The following is a 15,993-nucleotide window of genomic DNA, read 5'->3' on the forward strand; positions in this document are numbered from 1 at the left end:
TTCGACTGAGCAGCCCGGACATGGAACGCACGACCTCTCAAGCTCAGCCAGACGCATCACTGAAGCAGTTCAGGAAGGACCTCAAGACCTGGCTCTTCGACTGAGCAGCCCGGACATGGAACGCACGACCTCTCAAGCTCAGCCAGACGCATCACTGAAGCAGTTCAGGAAGGACCTCAAGACCTGGCTCTTCGACTGAGCAGCCCGGCCATGGCACGCACTACCCCTCAAGCTCAGACAGACTGTAGGAAGTTGGCTCTGTATGTGCTATTTCAAAGTAAGGAATAGCATGCACAGAGTCCAAGGGTTCCCCTTAGAGGTAAAATAGTGGTAAAAAGAGATAATACTAATGCTCTATTTTGTGGTAGTGTGGTCGAGCAGTAGGCTTATCCAAGGAGTAGTGTTAAGCATTTGTTGTACATACACATAGACAATAAATGAGGTACACACACTCAGAGACAAATCCAGCCAATAGGTTTTGTTATAGAAAAATATATTTTCTTAGTTTATTTTAAGAACCACAGGTTCAAATTTAACATGTAATATCTTGTTTGAAAGGTATTGCAGGTAAGTACATTAGGAACTTTGAATCATTTCAATTGCATGTATACTTTTCAAGTTATTCACAAATCGCTATTTTAAAAGTGGACACTTAGTGCAATTTTCACAGTTCCTGGGGGAGGTAAGTTTTTGTTAGTTTTACCAGGTAAGTAAGACACTTACAGGGTTCAGTTCTTGGTCCAAGGTAGCCCACCGTTGGGGGTTCAGAGCAACCCCAAAGTTACCACACCAGCAGCTCAGGGCCGGTCAGGTGCAGAGTTCAAAGTGGTGCCCAAAACGCATAGGCTTCAATGGAGAGAAGGGGGTGCCCCGGTTCCAGTCTGCCAGCAGGTAAGTACCCGCGTCTTCGGAGGGCAGACCAGGGGGGTTTTGTAGGGCACCGGGGGGGACACAAGCCCACACATAAATTTCACCCTCAGCGGCGCGGGGGTGGCCGGGTGCAGTGTTAGAACAAGCGTCGGGTTCGCAATGGAAGTCAATGAGAGATCAAGGGATCTCTTCAGCGCTGCAGGCAGGCAAGGGGGGGCTTCCTCGGGGAAACCTTCACTTGGGCAAGGGAGAGGGACTCCTGGGGGTCACTTCTGCAGTGAAAGTCCGGTCCTTCAGGTCCTGGGGGCTGCGGGTGCAGGGTCTTTTCCAGGCGTCGGGACTTAGGTTTCAGAGAGTCGCGGTCAGGGGGAGCCTCGGGATTCCCTCTGCAGGCGGCGCTGTGGGGGCTCAGGGGGGACAGGTTTTGGTACTCACAGTCGTAGAGTAGTCCGGGGGTCCTCCCTGTGGTGTTGGTTCTCCACCAGCCGAGTCGGGGTCGCCGGGTGCAGTGTTGCAAGTCTCACGCTTCTTGCGGGGAGATTGCAGGGGTCTTTAAAGCTGCTCCTTTGGATAAAGGTGCAGTCTTTTTGGAGCAGGTCCGCTGTCCTCGGGAGTTTCTTGTCGTCGTCGAAGCAGGGCAGTCCTCAGAGGATTCAGAGGTTGCTGGTCCCTTTGGAAGGCGTCACTGGAGCAGAGTTCTTTGGAAGGCAGGAGACAGGCCGTGAGTTTCTGGAGCCAAGGCAGTTGTTGTCTTCTGGTCTTCCTCTGCAGGGGTTTTCAGCTAGGCAGTCCTTCTTCTTGTAGTTGCAGGAATCTAGTTTCTAGGTTCAGGGAGAGCCCTTAAATACTAAATTTAAGGGCGTGTTTAGGTCTGGGGGGTTAGTAGCCAATGGCTACTAGCCCTGAGGGTGAGTACACCCTCTTTGTGCCTCCTCCCAAGGGGAGGGGGTCACATCCCTAATCCTATTGGGGGAATCCTCCATCTGCAAGATGGAGGATTTCTAAAAGTTAGAGTCACCTCAGCTCAGGACACCTTAGGGGCTGTCCTGACTGGCCAGTGACTCCTCCTTGTTATTCTCATTAGTTTCTCCGGCCTTGCCGCCAAAAGTGGGGGCCGGGGCCGGAGGGGGCGGGCAACTCCACTAGCTGGAGTGTCCTGCGGTGCTGTGACAAAGGGGTGAGCCTTTGAGGCTCACCGCCAGGTGTTACAGCTCCTGCCTGGGGGAGGTGTTAGCATCTCCACCCAGTGCAGGCTTTGTTACTGGCCTCAGAGTGACAAAGGCACTCTCCCCATGAGGCCAGCAACATGTCTCTAGTGTGGCAGGCTGCTGGAACCAGTCAGCCTACACAGATAGTCGGTTAAGTTTCAGGGGGCACCTCTAAGGTGCCCTCTGTGGTGTATTTTACAATAAAATGTACACTGGCATCAGTGTGCATTTATTGTGCTGAGAAGTTTGATACCAAACTTCCCAGTTTTCAGTGTAGCCATTATGGTGCTGTGGAGTTCGTGTAAAACAGACTCCCAGACCATATACTCTTATGGCTACCCTGCACTTACAATGTCTAAGGTTTTGCTTAGACACTGTAGGGGCACAGTGCTCATGCACTGGTACCCTCACCCATGGTATAGTGCACCCTGCCTTAGGGCTGTAAGGCCTGCTAGAGGGGTGTCTTACCTATACTGCATAGGCAGTGAGAGGCTGGCATGGCACCCTGAGGGGAGTGCCATGTCGACTTACTCATTTTGTTCTCACTAGCACACACAAGCTGGTAAGCAGTGTGTCTGTGCTGGGTGAGGGGTCTCTAGGGTGGCATAATACATGCTGCAGCCCTTAGAGACCTTCCCTGGCATCAGGGCCCTTGGTACCAGAGGTACCAGTTACAAGGGACTTATCTGGGTGCCAGGGTGTGCCAATTGTGGAATCAAAAGTACAGGTTAGGGAAAAAACACTGGTGCTGGGGCCTGGTTAGCAGGCCTCAGCACACTTTCAATTCAAAACATAGCATCAGCAAAGGCAAAAAGTCAGGGGGTAACCATGCCAAGGAGGCATTTCCTTACACAACCCCCCCCCCCCAAACGAAAGAGGATGAGACTAACCTTTCCCAAGAGAGTCTTCATTTTCTAAGTGGAAGAACCTGGAAAGGCCATCTGCATTGGCATGGGCAGTCCCAGGTCTGTGTTCCACTATAAAGTCCATTCCCTGTAGGGAGATGGACCACCTCAACAGTTTTGGATTTTCACCTTTCATTTGCATCAGCCATCTGAGAGGTCTGTGGTCAGTCTGAACTAGGAAGTGAGTACCAAAGAGGTATGGTCTCAGCTTCTTCAGGGACCAAACCACAGCAAAGGCCTCCCTCTCAATGGCACTCCAACGCTGCTCCCTGGGGAGTAACCTCCTGCTAATGAAAGCAACAGGCTGGTCAAGGCCATCATCATTTGTTTGGGACAAAACTGCCCCTATCCCATGTTCAGAGGCATCTGTTTGCACAATGAACTGCTTGGAGTAATCTGGAGCTTTTAGAACTGGTGCTGTGCACATAGCTTGTTTCAGGGTGTCAAAGGCCTGTTGGCATTCTACAGTCCAGTTTACTTTCTTGGGCATTTTCTTGGAGGTGAGTTCTGTGAGGGCTGTCACAATGGATCCATATCCCTTCACAAACCTCCTGTAGTACCCAGTCAAGCCAAGGAATGCCCTGACTTGAGTCTGGGTTTTTGGAGCTGCCCAGTCCAGAATAGTCTGGATCTTAGGCTGGAGTGGCTGAACTTGGCCTCCACCTACAAGGTGTCCCAAGTAAACCACAGTTCCCTGCCCTATCTGGCATGTGGATGCCTTGATAGAGAGGCCTGCAGATTGCAGAGCCTTCAAAACCTTCTTCAGGTGGACCAGGTGATCCTGCCAGGTGGAGCTGAAGACAGCAATATCATCAAGATAAGCTGCACTAAAGGATTCCAGCCCAGCAAGGACTTGATTCACCAACCTTTGGAAGGTGGCAGGGGCATTCTTTAAACCAAAGGGCATAACAGTGAACTGATAATGCCCATCAGGTGTGGAGAATGCTGTCTTTTCTTTTGCTCCAGGGGCCATTTTGATTTGCCAGTACCCTGCTGTTAAGTCAAAGGTACTTAAGAATTTGGCAGCCCCTAATTTGTCTATTAGCTCATCAGCTCTAGGAATGGGATGAGCATCTGTCTTGGTGACAGAGTTGAGACCTCTGTAGTCCACACAAAACCTCATCTCTCTCTTTCCTTCTTTGGTGTGAGGTTTGGGGACTAAGACCACTGGGCTAGCCCAGGGGCTGTCAGAGTACTCAATTACTCCCAATTCCAGCATCTTGTGGACTTCCACCTTGATGCTTTCCTTAACTTGGTCAGACTGTCCAAATATTTTGTTTTTGACAGGCATGCTGTCTCCTGTGTCCACATCATGGGTACACAGGTGTGTCTGACCAGGGGTTAGGGAAAAGAGTTCAGCAAACTGCTGCAGGACCTTCCTGCAGTCAGACTGCTGTTGGCTAGAGAGGGTGTCTGAGTAGATCACTCCATCTACTGAGCCATCTTTAGGGTCTGAGGAGAGGAGATCAGGGAGAGGTTCACTCTCAGCTTCCTGGTCCTCATCTGTTACCATCAACAGGTTTACATCAGCCCTGTCATGGAAGAGCTTAAGGCGGTTCACATGGATCACCCTCTTGGGGCTCCTGCTTGTGCCCAGGTCCACCAGGTAGGTGACCTGACTCTTCCTCTCTAGTACTGGGTAAGGGCCACTCCATTTGTCCTGAAGTGCCCTGGGAGCCACAGGCTCCAGAACCCAGACTTTCTGCCCTGGTTGAAATTCAACCAGTGCAGCCTTTTGGTCATACCACAACTTCTGGAGTTGTTGGCTGGCCTCAAGGTTTTTACTTGCCTTTTCCATGTACTCTGCCATCCTTGAGCGAAGGCCAAGTACATAGTCCACTATGTCTTGTTTAGGCTCATGAAGAGGTCTCTCCCAGCCTTCTTTAACAAGAGCAAGTGGTCCCCTTACAGGGTGGCCAAACAGAAGTTCAAAGGGTGAGAATCCCACTCCCTTCTGAGGCACCTCTCTGTAAGCGAAAAGCAGACATGGCAGGAGGAAATCCCATCTCCTTTTGAGTTTTTCTGGGAGCCCCATGATCATGCCCTTTAATGTCTTGTTGAATCTCTCAACAAGGCCATTAGTTTGTGGATGATATGGTGTAGTGAATTTGTAAGTCACTCCACACTCATTCCACATGTGTTTTAGGTATGCTGACATGAAGTTGGTACCTCTGTCAGACACCACCTCCTTAGGGAAACCCACTCTGGTAAAGATACCAATGAGGGCCTTGGCTACTGCAGGGGCAGTAGTCGACCTAAGGGGAATAGCTTCAGGATACCTAGTAGCATGATCCACTACCACTAGGATGTACATATTTCCTGAGGCTGTGGGAGGTTCTAGTGGACCAACTATGTCCAAACCCACTCTTTCAAAGGGGACCCCCACCACTGGAAGTGGAATGAGGGGGGCCTTTGGATGCCCACCTGTCTTACCACTGGATTGACAGGTGGGGCAGGAGAGGCAAAACTCCTTAACCTTCTGGGACATATTGGGCCAGTAGAAGTGGTTGACTAACCTCTCCCACGTCTTGGTTTGTCCCAAATGCCCAGCAAGGGGAATATCATGGGCTAAGGTCAGAATAAACTCTCTGAAACCCTGAGGCACTACCACTCTCCTAGTGGCACCAGGTTTGGGATCTCTTGCCTCAGTATACAGGAGTCCATCTTCCCAATAGACCCTATGTGTTCCATTTTTCTTGCCTTTGGACTCTTCAGCAGCTTGCTGCATAAGGCCTTCAAGAGAGGGACAGGTTTCTTGTCCCTTACACAACTCTTCCCTTGAGGGTCCCCCTGGGCCCAAGAGCTCAACCTGATAAGGTTCCAGCTCCATAGGCTCAGTTCCCTCAGAGGGCAGAACTTCTTCCTGAGAAGAGAGGTTCTCTTTTTGGTGTTGTGTTGCAGCTGGTTTCCCAGCTGACTTTCCTTTTCTCTTGGTAGGCTGGGCCATTTTTCCAGACTCCAGCTCTACTTTTTCACCCTGTGCCTTGCACTGTGCCCTAGTCTTGACACACACCAGTTCAGGGATACCCAGCATGGCTGCATGGGTTTTCAGTTCTACCTCAGCCCATGCTGAGGACTCCAGGTCATTTCCAAGCAAACAGTCTACTGGGATATTTGAGGAGACCACCACCTGTTTCAGGCCATTGACCCCTCCCCACTCTAAAGTTACCATTGCCATGGGATGTACTTTAGTCTGATTGTCAGCATTGGTGACTGGATAGGTTTGTCCAGTCAGGTATTGGCCAGGGGAAACCAGTTTCTCTGTCACCATGGTGACACTGGCACCTGAATCCCTCAGGCCCTCTACACTTGTCCCATTAATTAAGAGCTGCTGCCTGTATTTTTGCATGTTAGGGGGCCAGGCAGCCAGTGTGGCTAAATCCACCCCACCCTCAGAGACTAATGTAGCTTCAGTGTGACACCTGATTTGCTCTGGGCACACTGTTGATCCCACTTGGAGACTGGCCATTCCAGTTTTAGCTGGATGGGAGTTAGAAGTGGTATCTTTCTTGGGACAGGCCTTGTCTCCAGTTTGGTGTCCAGACTGACTACAGTTTCGACACCAGGCCTTTTTGGGATCAAAGTTTTTACCCTTGTACCCAGGATTGTTTTGTGAAGAGGCTCTGGGCCCACCCTCCTGTGCAGGTTTTTGGGGGCCTGTAGAAGACTCTTTACTATTTTTATTTTTGGCTGTCTCACCACCCTTCCCCTGGGGAGGTTTTGTGACCCCTTTCTTTTGGTCACCCCCTGTGGAAGTTTTGGACACCCTAGTCTTGACCCAATGGTCCGCCTTCTTTCCCAATTCTTGGGGAGAAATTGGTCCTAGGTCCACCAGATGCTGATGAAGTTTATCATTGAAACAATTACTTAATAGGTGTTCTTTCACAAATAAATTGTACAGCCCATCATAATCATTTACACCATTCCTTGAATCCAACCATCTAGTGTTTTTACTGAGTAGTCTACAAAGTCAACCCAGGTCTGGCTCGAGGATTTTTGAGCCCCCCTGAATCTAATCCTATACTCCTCAGTGGAGAATCCAAAGCCCTCAATCAGGGTACCCTTCATGAGGTCATAAGATTCTGCATCTTTTTTAGAGAGTGTGAGGAGTCTATCCCTACACTTTCCTGTGAACATTTCCCAAAGGAGAGCACCCCAGTGAGATTTGTTCACTTTTCTGGTTTCACAAGCCCTCTCAAAAGCTGTGAACCATTTGGTGATGTCATCACCATCTTCATATTTTGTTACAAACCCTTTGGGGATTTTCAACATGTCAGGAGAATCTCTGACCCTATTTATGTTGCTGCCACCATTGATGGGTCCTAGGCCCATCTCTTGTCTTTCCCTTTCTATGGCTAGGATCTGTCTTTCCAAAGCCAATCTTTTGGCCATCCTGGCTAACTGGATGTCCTCTTCACTGGCGTTATCCTCAGTGATTTCAGAGTTGTTGGTCCCTCCTGTGAGGGAACCAGCATCTCTGACTATTATTTGTGGAGTCAGGGCTTGAGAAGCCCTGTTCTCCCTAAGTAGGACTGGAGGGGGGGAATTTCCCTCCAAGTCACTATCTTCATCCTCTGTGTTGCCCACAGAGGGGTTGGCTCTATCATACTCTGCCAACAGCTCCTGGAGCTGTGCTTTGGTAGGTCTGGAGCCCATTGTTATTTTTCTTATGTTACAGAGTGACCTTAGCTCTCTCATCTAGAGGTTGAGGTAAGGTGTGGTGTCGAGTTCCACCACATTCACATCTGTGCTAGACATTATGCTTCTAAAAGTTGGAATACTTTTTAAGGAACTAAAACTAGTTCTAGAATCTAATTCAAACTTTTACAAACTTTTAAACTCTAAAAGAAATGCTAACAGGGACTAACACAAGGCCCTAGCAGGACTTTAAAGAATTTAGAAAACTTTTCAAATTGCAAAAATCAATTTCTAATGACAATTTTGGAATTTGTCGTGTGATCAGGTATTGGCTGAGTAGTCCAGCAAATGCAAAGTCTTGTACCCCACCGCTGATCCACCAATGTAGGAAGTTGGCTCTGTATGTGCTATTTCAAAGTAAGGAATAGCATGCACAGAGTCCAAGGGTTCCCCTTAGAGGTAAAATAGTGGTAAAAAGAGATAATACTAATGCTCTATTTTGTGGTAGTGTGGTCGAGCAGTAGGCTTATCCAAGGAGTAGTGTTAAGCATTTGTTGTACATACACATAGACAATAAATGAGGTACACACACTCAGAGACAAATCCAGCCAATAGGTTTTGTTATAGAAAAATATCTTTTCTTAGTTTATTTTAAGAACCACAGGTTCAAATTTAACATGTAATATCTTGTTTGAAAGGTATGGCAGGTAAGTACATTAGGAACTTTAAATCATTTCAATTGCATGTATACTTTTCAAGTTATTCACAAATCGCTATTTTAAAAGTGGACACAGTGCAATTTTCACAGTTCCTGGGGGAGGTAAGTTTTTGTTAGTTTTACCAGGTAAGTAAGACACTTACAGGGTTCAGTTCTTGGTCCAAGGTAGCCCACCGTTGGGGGTTCAGAGCAACCCCAAAGTTACCACACCAGCAGCTCAGGGCCGGTCAGGTGCAGAGTTCAAAGTGGTGCCCAAAACGCATAGGCTTCAATGGAGAGAAGGGGGTGCCCCGGTTCCAGTCTGCCAGCAGGTAAGTACCCGCGTCTTCGGAGGGCAGACCAGGGGGGTTTTGTAGGGCACCGGGGGGGACACAAGCCCACACAGAAATTTCACCCTCAGCGGCACGGGGGCGGCCGGGTGCAGTGTTAGAACAAGCGTTGGGTTCGCAATGGAAGTCAATGAGAGATCAAGGGATCTCTTCAGCGCTGCAGGCAGGCAAGGGGGGGCTTCCTCGGGGAAACCTCCACTTGGGCAAGGGAGAGGGACTCCTGGGGGTCACTTCTGCAGTGAAAGTCCGGTCCTTCAGGTCCTGGGGGCTGCGGGTGCAGGGTCTTTTCCAGGCGTCGGGACTTAGGTTTCAGAGAGTCGCGGTCAGGGGGAGCCTCGGGATTCCCTCTGCAGGCGGCGCTGTGGGGGCTCAGGGGGGACAGGTTTTGGTACTCACAGTCGTAGAGTAGTCCGGGGGTCCTCCCTGAGGTGTTGGTTCTCCACCAGCCGAGTCGGGGTCGCCGGGTGCAGTGTTGCAAGTCTCACGCTTCTTGCGGGGAGATTGCAGGGGTCTTTAAAGCTGCTCCTTTGGATAAAGGTGCAGTCTTTTTGGAGCAGGTCCGCTGTCCTCTGGAGTTTCTTGTCGTCGTCGAAGCAGGGCAGTCCTCAGAGGATTCAGAGGTCGCTGGTCCCTTTGGAAGGCGTCGCTGGAGCAGAGATCTTTGGAAGGCAGGAGACAGGCCGGTGAGTTTCTGGAGCCAAGGCAGTTGTTGTCTTCTGGTCTTCCTCTGCAGGGGTTTTCAGCTAGGCAGTCCTTCTTCTTGTAGTTGCAGGAATCTAGTTTCTAGGTTCAGGGAGAGCCCTTAAATACTAAATTTAAGGGCGTGTTTAGGTCTGGGGGGTTAGTAGCCAATGGCTACTAGCCCTGAGGGTGAGTACACCCTCTTTGAGCCTCCTCCCAAGGGGAGGGGGTCACATCCCTAATCCTATTGGGGGAATCCTCCATCTGCAAGATGGAGGATTTCTAAAAGTTAGAGTCACCTCAGCTCAGGACACCTTAGGGGCTGTCCTGACTGGCCAGTGACTCCTCCTTGTTATTCTCATTAGTTTCTCCGGCCTTGCCGCCAAAAGTGGGGGCCGGAGGGGGCGGGCAACTCCACTAGCTGGAGTGTCCTGCGGTGCTGTGACAAAGGGGTGAGCCTTTGAGGCTCACCGCCAGGTGTTACAGCTCCTGCCTGGGGGAGGTGTTAGCATCTCCACCCAGTGCAGGCTTTGTTACTGGCCTCAGAGTGACAAAGGCACTCTCCCCATGAGGCCAGCAACATGTCTCTAGTGTGGCAGGCTGCTGGAACCAGTCAGCCTACACAGATAGTCGGTTAAGTTTCAGGGGGCACCTCTAAGGTGCCCTCTGTGGTGTATTTTACAATAAAATGTACACTGGCATCAGTGTGCATTTATTGTGCTGAGAAGTTTGATACCAAACTTCCCAGTTTTCAGTGTAGCCATTATGGTGCTGTGGAGTTCGTGTAAAACAGACTCCCAGACCATATACTCTTATGGCTACCCTGCACTTACAATGTCTAAGGTTTTGCTTAGACACTGTAGGGGCACAGTGCTCATGCACTGGTACCCTCACCCATGGTATAGTGCACCCTGCCTTAGGGCTGTAAGGCCTGCTAGAGGGGTGTCTTACCTATACTGCATAGGCAGTGAGAGGCTGGCATGGCACCCTGAGGGGAGTGCCATGTCGACTTACTCATTTTGTTCTCACTAGCACACACAAGCTGGTAAGCAGTGTGTCTGTGCTGGGTGAGGGGTCTCTAGGGTGGCATAATACATGCTGCAGCCCTTAGAGACCTTCCCTGGCATCAGGGCCCTTGGTACCAGAGGTACCAGTTACAAGGGACTTATCTGGGTGCCAGGGTGTGCCAATTGTGGAATCAAAAGTACAGGTTAGGGAAAGAACACTGGTGCTGGGGCCTGGTTAGCAGGCCTCAGCACACTTTCAATTCAAAACATAGCATCAGCAAAGGCAAAAAGTCAGGGGGTAACCATGCCAAGGAGGCATTTTCTTACACAGACGCATCACTGAAGCAGTTCAGGAAGGACCTCAAGACCTAGCTCTTCGACTGTGCAGCCCGGCCATGGCACGCACTACCCCTCAAGCTCAGACAGACGCATCACTGAAGCAGTTCAGGAAGGACCTCAAGACCTGACTCTTCGACTGAGCAGCCCGGCCATGGCACGCACTACCCCTCAAGCTCAGACAGACGCATCACTGAAGCAGTTCAGGAAGGACCTCAAGACCTGGCTCTTCGACTGAGCAGCCCGGCCATGGCACGCACTACCCCTCAAGCTCAGACAGACACATCACTGAAGCAGTTCAGGAAGGACCTCAAGACCTGGCTCTTCGACTGAGCAGCCCGGACATGGAACGCACGACCTCTCAAGCTCAGCCAGACGCATCACTGAAGCAGTTCAGGAAGGACCTCAAGACCTGGCTCTTCGACTGAGCAGCCCAGCCATGGCACGCACTACCCCTCAAGCTCAGACAGACGCATCACTGAAGCAGTTCAGGAAGGACCTCAAGACCTGGCTCTTCGACTGAGCAGCCCGGACATGGAACGCACAACCTCTCAAGCTCAGCCAGACGCATCACTGAAGCAGTTCAGGAAGGACCTCAAGACCTGGCTCTTCGACTGAGCAGCCCGGACATGGAACGCACTACCCCTCAAGCTCAGACTGACGCATCACTGAAGCAGTTCAGGAAGGACCTCAAGACCTGGCTCTTCGACTGTGCAGCCCGGACATGGAACGCACTACCCCTCAAGCTCAGCCAGACCGCATCACTGAAGCAGTTCAGGAAGGACCTCAAGACCTGGCTCTTCGACTGAGCAGCCTGGACATGGAACGCACGACCCCTCAAGCTCAGCCAGACCGCATCACTGAAGCAGTTCAGGAAGGACCTCAAGACTCGGCTCTTCGACTGAGCAGCCCGGCCATGGCACGCATGACCTCTCAAGCTCAGCCAGACGCATCACTGAAGCAGTTCAGGAAGGACCTCAAGACCTGGCTCTTCGACTGAGGAGCAGGCCCACAACAGCGTCTTGAGACCCTATGGTTGATTAGCCATGCTCTACAAATCTTTGATTGATTGATTGATTGATAGTAATTGTATAGCTTATCAATCCCTGGTGGCAGAGCACCAGGATAATGCACTGCATGGCTAAGCACTTATAGGGTCACAAAGGTGAGACCTATTGGCTATGCCAATGCTTGTATGTCTAGTAGTCATAAAGCACAGTACCTAGAACACTATAAGTGATAGCTTGCCTATGGCTGTACATTGGGTAGAATCTGTGTTCATGGTGTTTAGTTTCAGTAGACGTGCTGGCGTATAAAACAATCAACATAAAACAAAAATGAACCTTTTCTAAATTAGCTGGTAATAGTCACTGTGATAAAGCTGTGACTGCTCTAGCAAATGTTTTCTATGTCGAATGCCCGCCCCGGACTAATTTTACTTTTGCTCAGCTCTAAAACTGTATTATAAAAATCGGAGATATGCTTTTGTGCATTGTTTAAGTCCCCTTCTGTAACCTCCAATAAAATCATCCAGTTAAGTGTTTGACTTCCGAGGTCACATTATTGCCTCAAAGGTTGCCTGGTCGGTAACTAATCAGCCAGGATTAATCCCCGGGACTCTGTAAAAATCCTATTCCAGTTTGAGGGCAGCATTGTAGTACTCACCACTGCGTTATTGCTCCCGATAAGTGAACATCACAGTTGTGTAACTATACAATACCTTGAGGTCAATATAAACTAATATGTCTTTAATTACGCCTTTTTAAAGTTTTGGGTTTACCAAATCTGTCATGTAATCTCTGGGGGACTCCATTTAACCACATTTTTGCTCAAGCAAAGCTCTTCAGGAAAGGTGTTAGGGAGGAAAGAGCATCCTCAGGGCCCACTAAGCTCTGTATCAAGTACAAAAAAATGGCGCGTTTATAGATAAATAAGTTCATAAATTCTTATATGTATCTCATCTTAAAGAGCTCATCTCCTGGATCCACTTTATCGGAACTCAGATTGTCAAATTGTGGAATTAATGTAGTAACTTGGTTAAGACGAACATTTTTACAAGCAGTCTTTATCCATCACTGAAACATGCAGCTTGTTCCACCTCTGTAAATTCTCCTTTAATATGGCTGACATTCCAACGTTTGTACAGTTATGGCCCTGTCTTGGAGATTTTGGACAGAGGAACCTGCTGAGCCTTCACCGACTGACGTTTGTTGGTTCCCCACCTCTAAATGAGGCAGTGAAACCTTGGGTTCGATGGGGCGGGAATTCTGACCATTCCACCAATTGTAAATGAGTCTCAACATAAAATACTCAGGCTGTCTACCTACGTCACCAGTTCACCCACCCTTCTGATATAGTTATTTAAGCTTTTAACTCTGACCATTGGGGCTTAGAACTTGGCAGATATATTTGTTTTTTTTATGCTGATCTGTTTTAAACTGAGTGTATCAGCTGTTAAGTGTGCCGGAGGCACTTCTGGCAAAGGGCCTCATCTGTCCAATTCCTGTCTGGGACCACCGCTTGCATTCAGGCTCCCAATGCCCAGTCCAGTTTCAAAAACACTGCAGCATGGTCAGTTAATGTTTTCAACCACATTGCCCAGGATCTAATTAAGTTATTGGAGAGAAAAAACAATCTCTTGTTGAAGGAGTACATGTGCCAGAATTATGAGTAAATTTAGTAGTCTACAAAAGCAACCCTTAAACCTATGCAGACCTGGGTATAGTACACTTTACGTGCAACAGTGGTTCTCATTGGTATCATCTAAAAAGAAATGTATATTTTAAAGGTTAGATAGCCTCCAACAGACAATGCTTTTATGATGATGAATTCACTAAAGACCACCAGAAATAATATGAAAAGCAATGTTCTCCTTAGCTATTGAGTCCATAAAAACGACAGAAAAGCGGACACCGAAATAGAGCAGTCTGACCCCCGTGCGACACCCATCAGAAAACAATATCCATCAATAAAAACATACACAAGGTCTTCATCACAAACAGCCTGTTAGAGGTCTCCAGTCAGGCCATTAAGTCATAACTTCTTTGTAGGGTTTTTGTTACTCATCTGTGGCGACAACGCTTCAAGCCTTACTAGGTTACAAGGGTCTCATCAGGACAATGATAATATCAGAACTTCTGAAATATCCTAACTAATAGGACCGTTTCAGTGTGAGTAGAACGTAGAGACATCAGGGAGACCTCAGTCAATCAGTGAGGTAATGTGGGGCAGTACTTACTCCGAGGGGGTCAACCTCCTGGAAGTAACTTGAAGCTGGAAATGAATAAACAAACACATGGTTCAGGAGGTCATTAGAATTTCCAAATAGGATTGCCTCCTGAGAAATGAAATGTGCCCTCACGAGTTATATCAAAGCAAGGATTAGCGGGCTGTGAACGGCAAGCCAGGCACAAGAATCAGGCAATGCTCTGATTCAGGGGACAGGGTGAGACACCTCAGGGGCGATACCAATGAGATCCAGCTTGTAGTGTGCCGGGTGTCGCACTGCCCAAGACTCGACCACAACAGATGCTTTTATCATGGACATTACAGCCTTGATTGTCTTACACATCAAGATCTTTTGACCCTGGCTTTTCGTTATCCCAAAAATGGGTCACGGCTCCGTAAGAATCGGCTCCTGAATACATATGAAAAACAACATAGAAAGCGGCTGCTTTCATCACTAACAATGGAGATATAGAAAGATGCAACCTTAAATATCAGAGCATCTCATCTGGCGTCAGTCATGATCTTCCCAGTCCTTAGATTTCATTTCATATCTATTATAAAGGTCTCCCCTATTGAACTCAGATTCAGGTTTCAAAGAGTACCTGTGGAGATCCACCTAATATTTTGCCAGATGCATCTCCTGAAGTGATTAAGCCTTATCTGTGTGCCCTAATGTTTCCAAATAGTTTGAGTTTTCCCTATTCCTCAGATTTAATAAGTTATTAAATTTCCAGGTCAACATTCAGATGCTGTTATTCTACCTAAATGTCAATACATCTTACTCTATATCCATACAGCTCAGTGTATTTTCGAGGGGGGGTGGATTTAGAGTTACACAAGTGTGGTAATAAGGTACGAGGCAAGAAGAAATGTGCCAGAAGTCTGGTGTGCCAGAGAGTGGCCAGGGGGCTGAAGAGCCTGCAGTTGTGTATAAGAAAGTAGCCAGGTGTCTGCAGGGTTAGCATCAGTGTGCGTTCTTGGAAGTTCCTGGTACCCAGCATGTCCAGTGCTCTTCTGCTGGTAGTCCTCATGTACCTGCTGGACGAGGTGTAGTGTGGCACCCGTCCAGCACAAAGCTGTTTGTCCATATGTGCTCCTCATATGACGCGATAGGCAAAGGGACGTCAGAGGAGTTAACTTGAACCTGCATGAGGTGGAGGATGTGTATCTGTGTCTTACTAGGATGTTGGAAGGGTGACGTTGGTTGGAATCATCTGAGGTGAAGGTTGGTTGGGGTATGCATTTATCCCAGTGGGTCATGGACATCTGTTTTTGGTTGTAGATTACAGCAGACGAAGCTAAGGAACATTGGGAAAACCAGTACGACTTCTCATTCAAGAATTGCCAGCACGCTGTGTGGTGAGTATGTGAGTGGTCTTCATGTGTGAGGGAGCACAGAGGGATTGCTGTATGTGGAACCTAGATTGTAATTGTATTGATATAGCGCTTAGTACCCCTGATAAGGCCTTGAAGTGCTTTTTGGCGAGTGGCGCGCTACTCTGGAACTCAAAAGGATTAATGGTAGATTAGTATAGGGAATATGAGTTAATTTTAGTGGTGGACGTGTGAGTCTGTTATTTGAATTGAATAGAATAATGGAAGGATAGAGGAGGGAAGAATCTATAGAGCATTAATTGGGAGATCATAGTAGTAAGATGAGGTTTGGGATGAGTAAGAGGAGAGGTGGAGGAGGGAAGATGGAGATCACAGTAGTAAGATGAGGTTTGTGATGAGTAAGAGGAGAGATGGAGGAGGGAAGAGGGAAGAGGGAGATCACAGTAGTAAGATGAGGTTTGTGATGAGTAAGAGGAGAGATGGAGGAGGGAAGAGGGAGATCACAGTAGTAAGATGAGGTTTGTGATGAGTAAGAGGAGAGATGGAGGAGGGAAGAGGGAGATCACAGTAGTAAGATGAGGTTTGGGGTGAGTAAGAGGAGGGGAGAGTCTGTATAAAGGGATATGGGAGATCGTAGTAGATCGTAGTAGTAAGATGAGGTTTGTGATGAGTAAGAGGAGAGATGAGGGAATAGGAAGATCGTAGTAGTATGATGAGGTTTGGGGTGAGTATGAGGAG

The 15,993-nt window shown here is 48.5% G+C and overlaps 1 protein-coding gene across 3 annotated transcripts in view; it reads left to right on the forward strand.

Annotated features, from left to right (window-relative positions):
• Window positions 1–15,993, forward strand: part of SBNO2 (strawberry notch homolog 2) — a 542,051-nt gene that overhangs the window by 509,579 nt on the left and 16,479 nt on the right. For all 3 annotated transcript variants that reach the window (XM_069216340.1, XM_069216341.1, XM_069216342.1), the window contains one exon: window positions 15,203–15,279. In XM_069216340.1, coding sequence (XP_069072441.1) covers window positions 15,203–15,279 — 77 coding nt within the window. The remainder of the gene's footprint in view (window positions 1–15,202; window positions 15,280–15,993) is intronic.

Source organism: Pleurodeles waltl, chromosome 12, assembly GCF_031143425.1.
Source record: "Pleurodeles waltl isolate 20211129_DDA chromosome 12, aPleWal1.hap1.20221129, whole genome shotgun sequence".
In the NCBI taxonomy this organism is placed as follows: Eukaryota; Metazoa; Chordata; class Amphibia; order Caudata; family Salamandridae; genus Pleurodeles; species Pleurodeles waltl.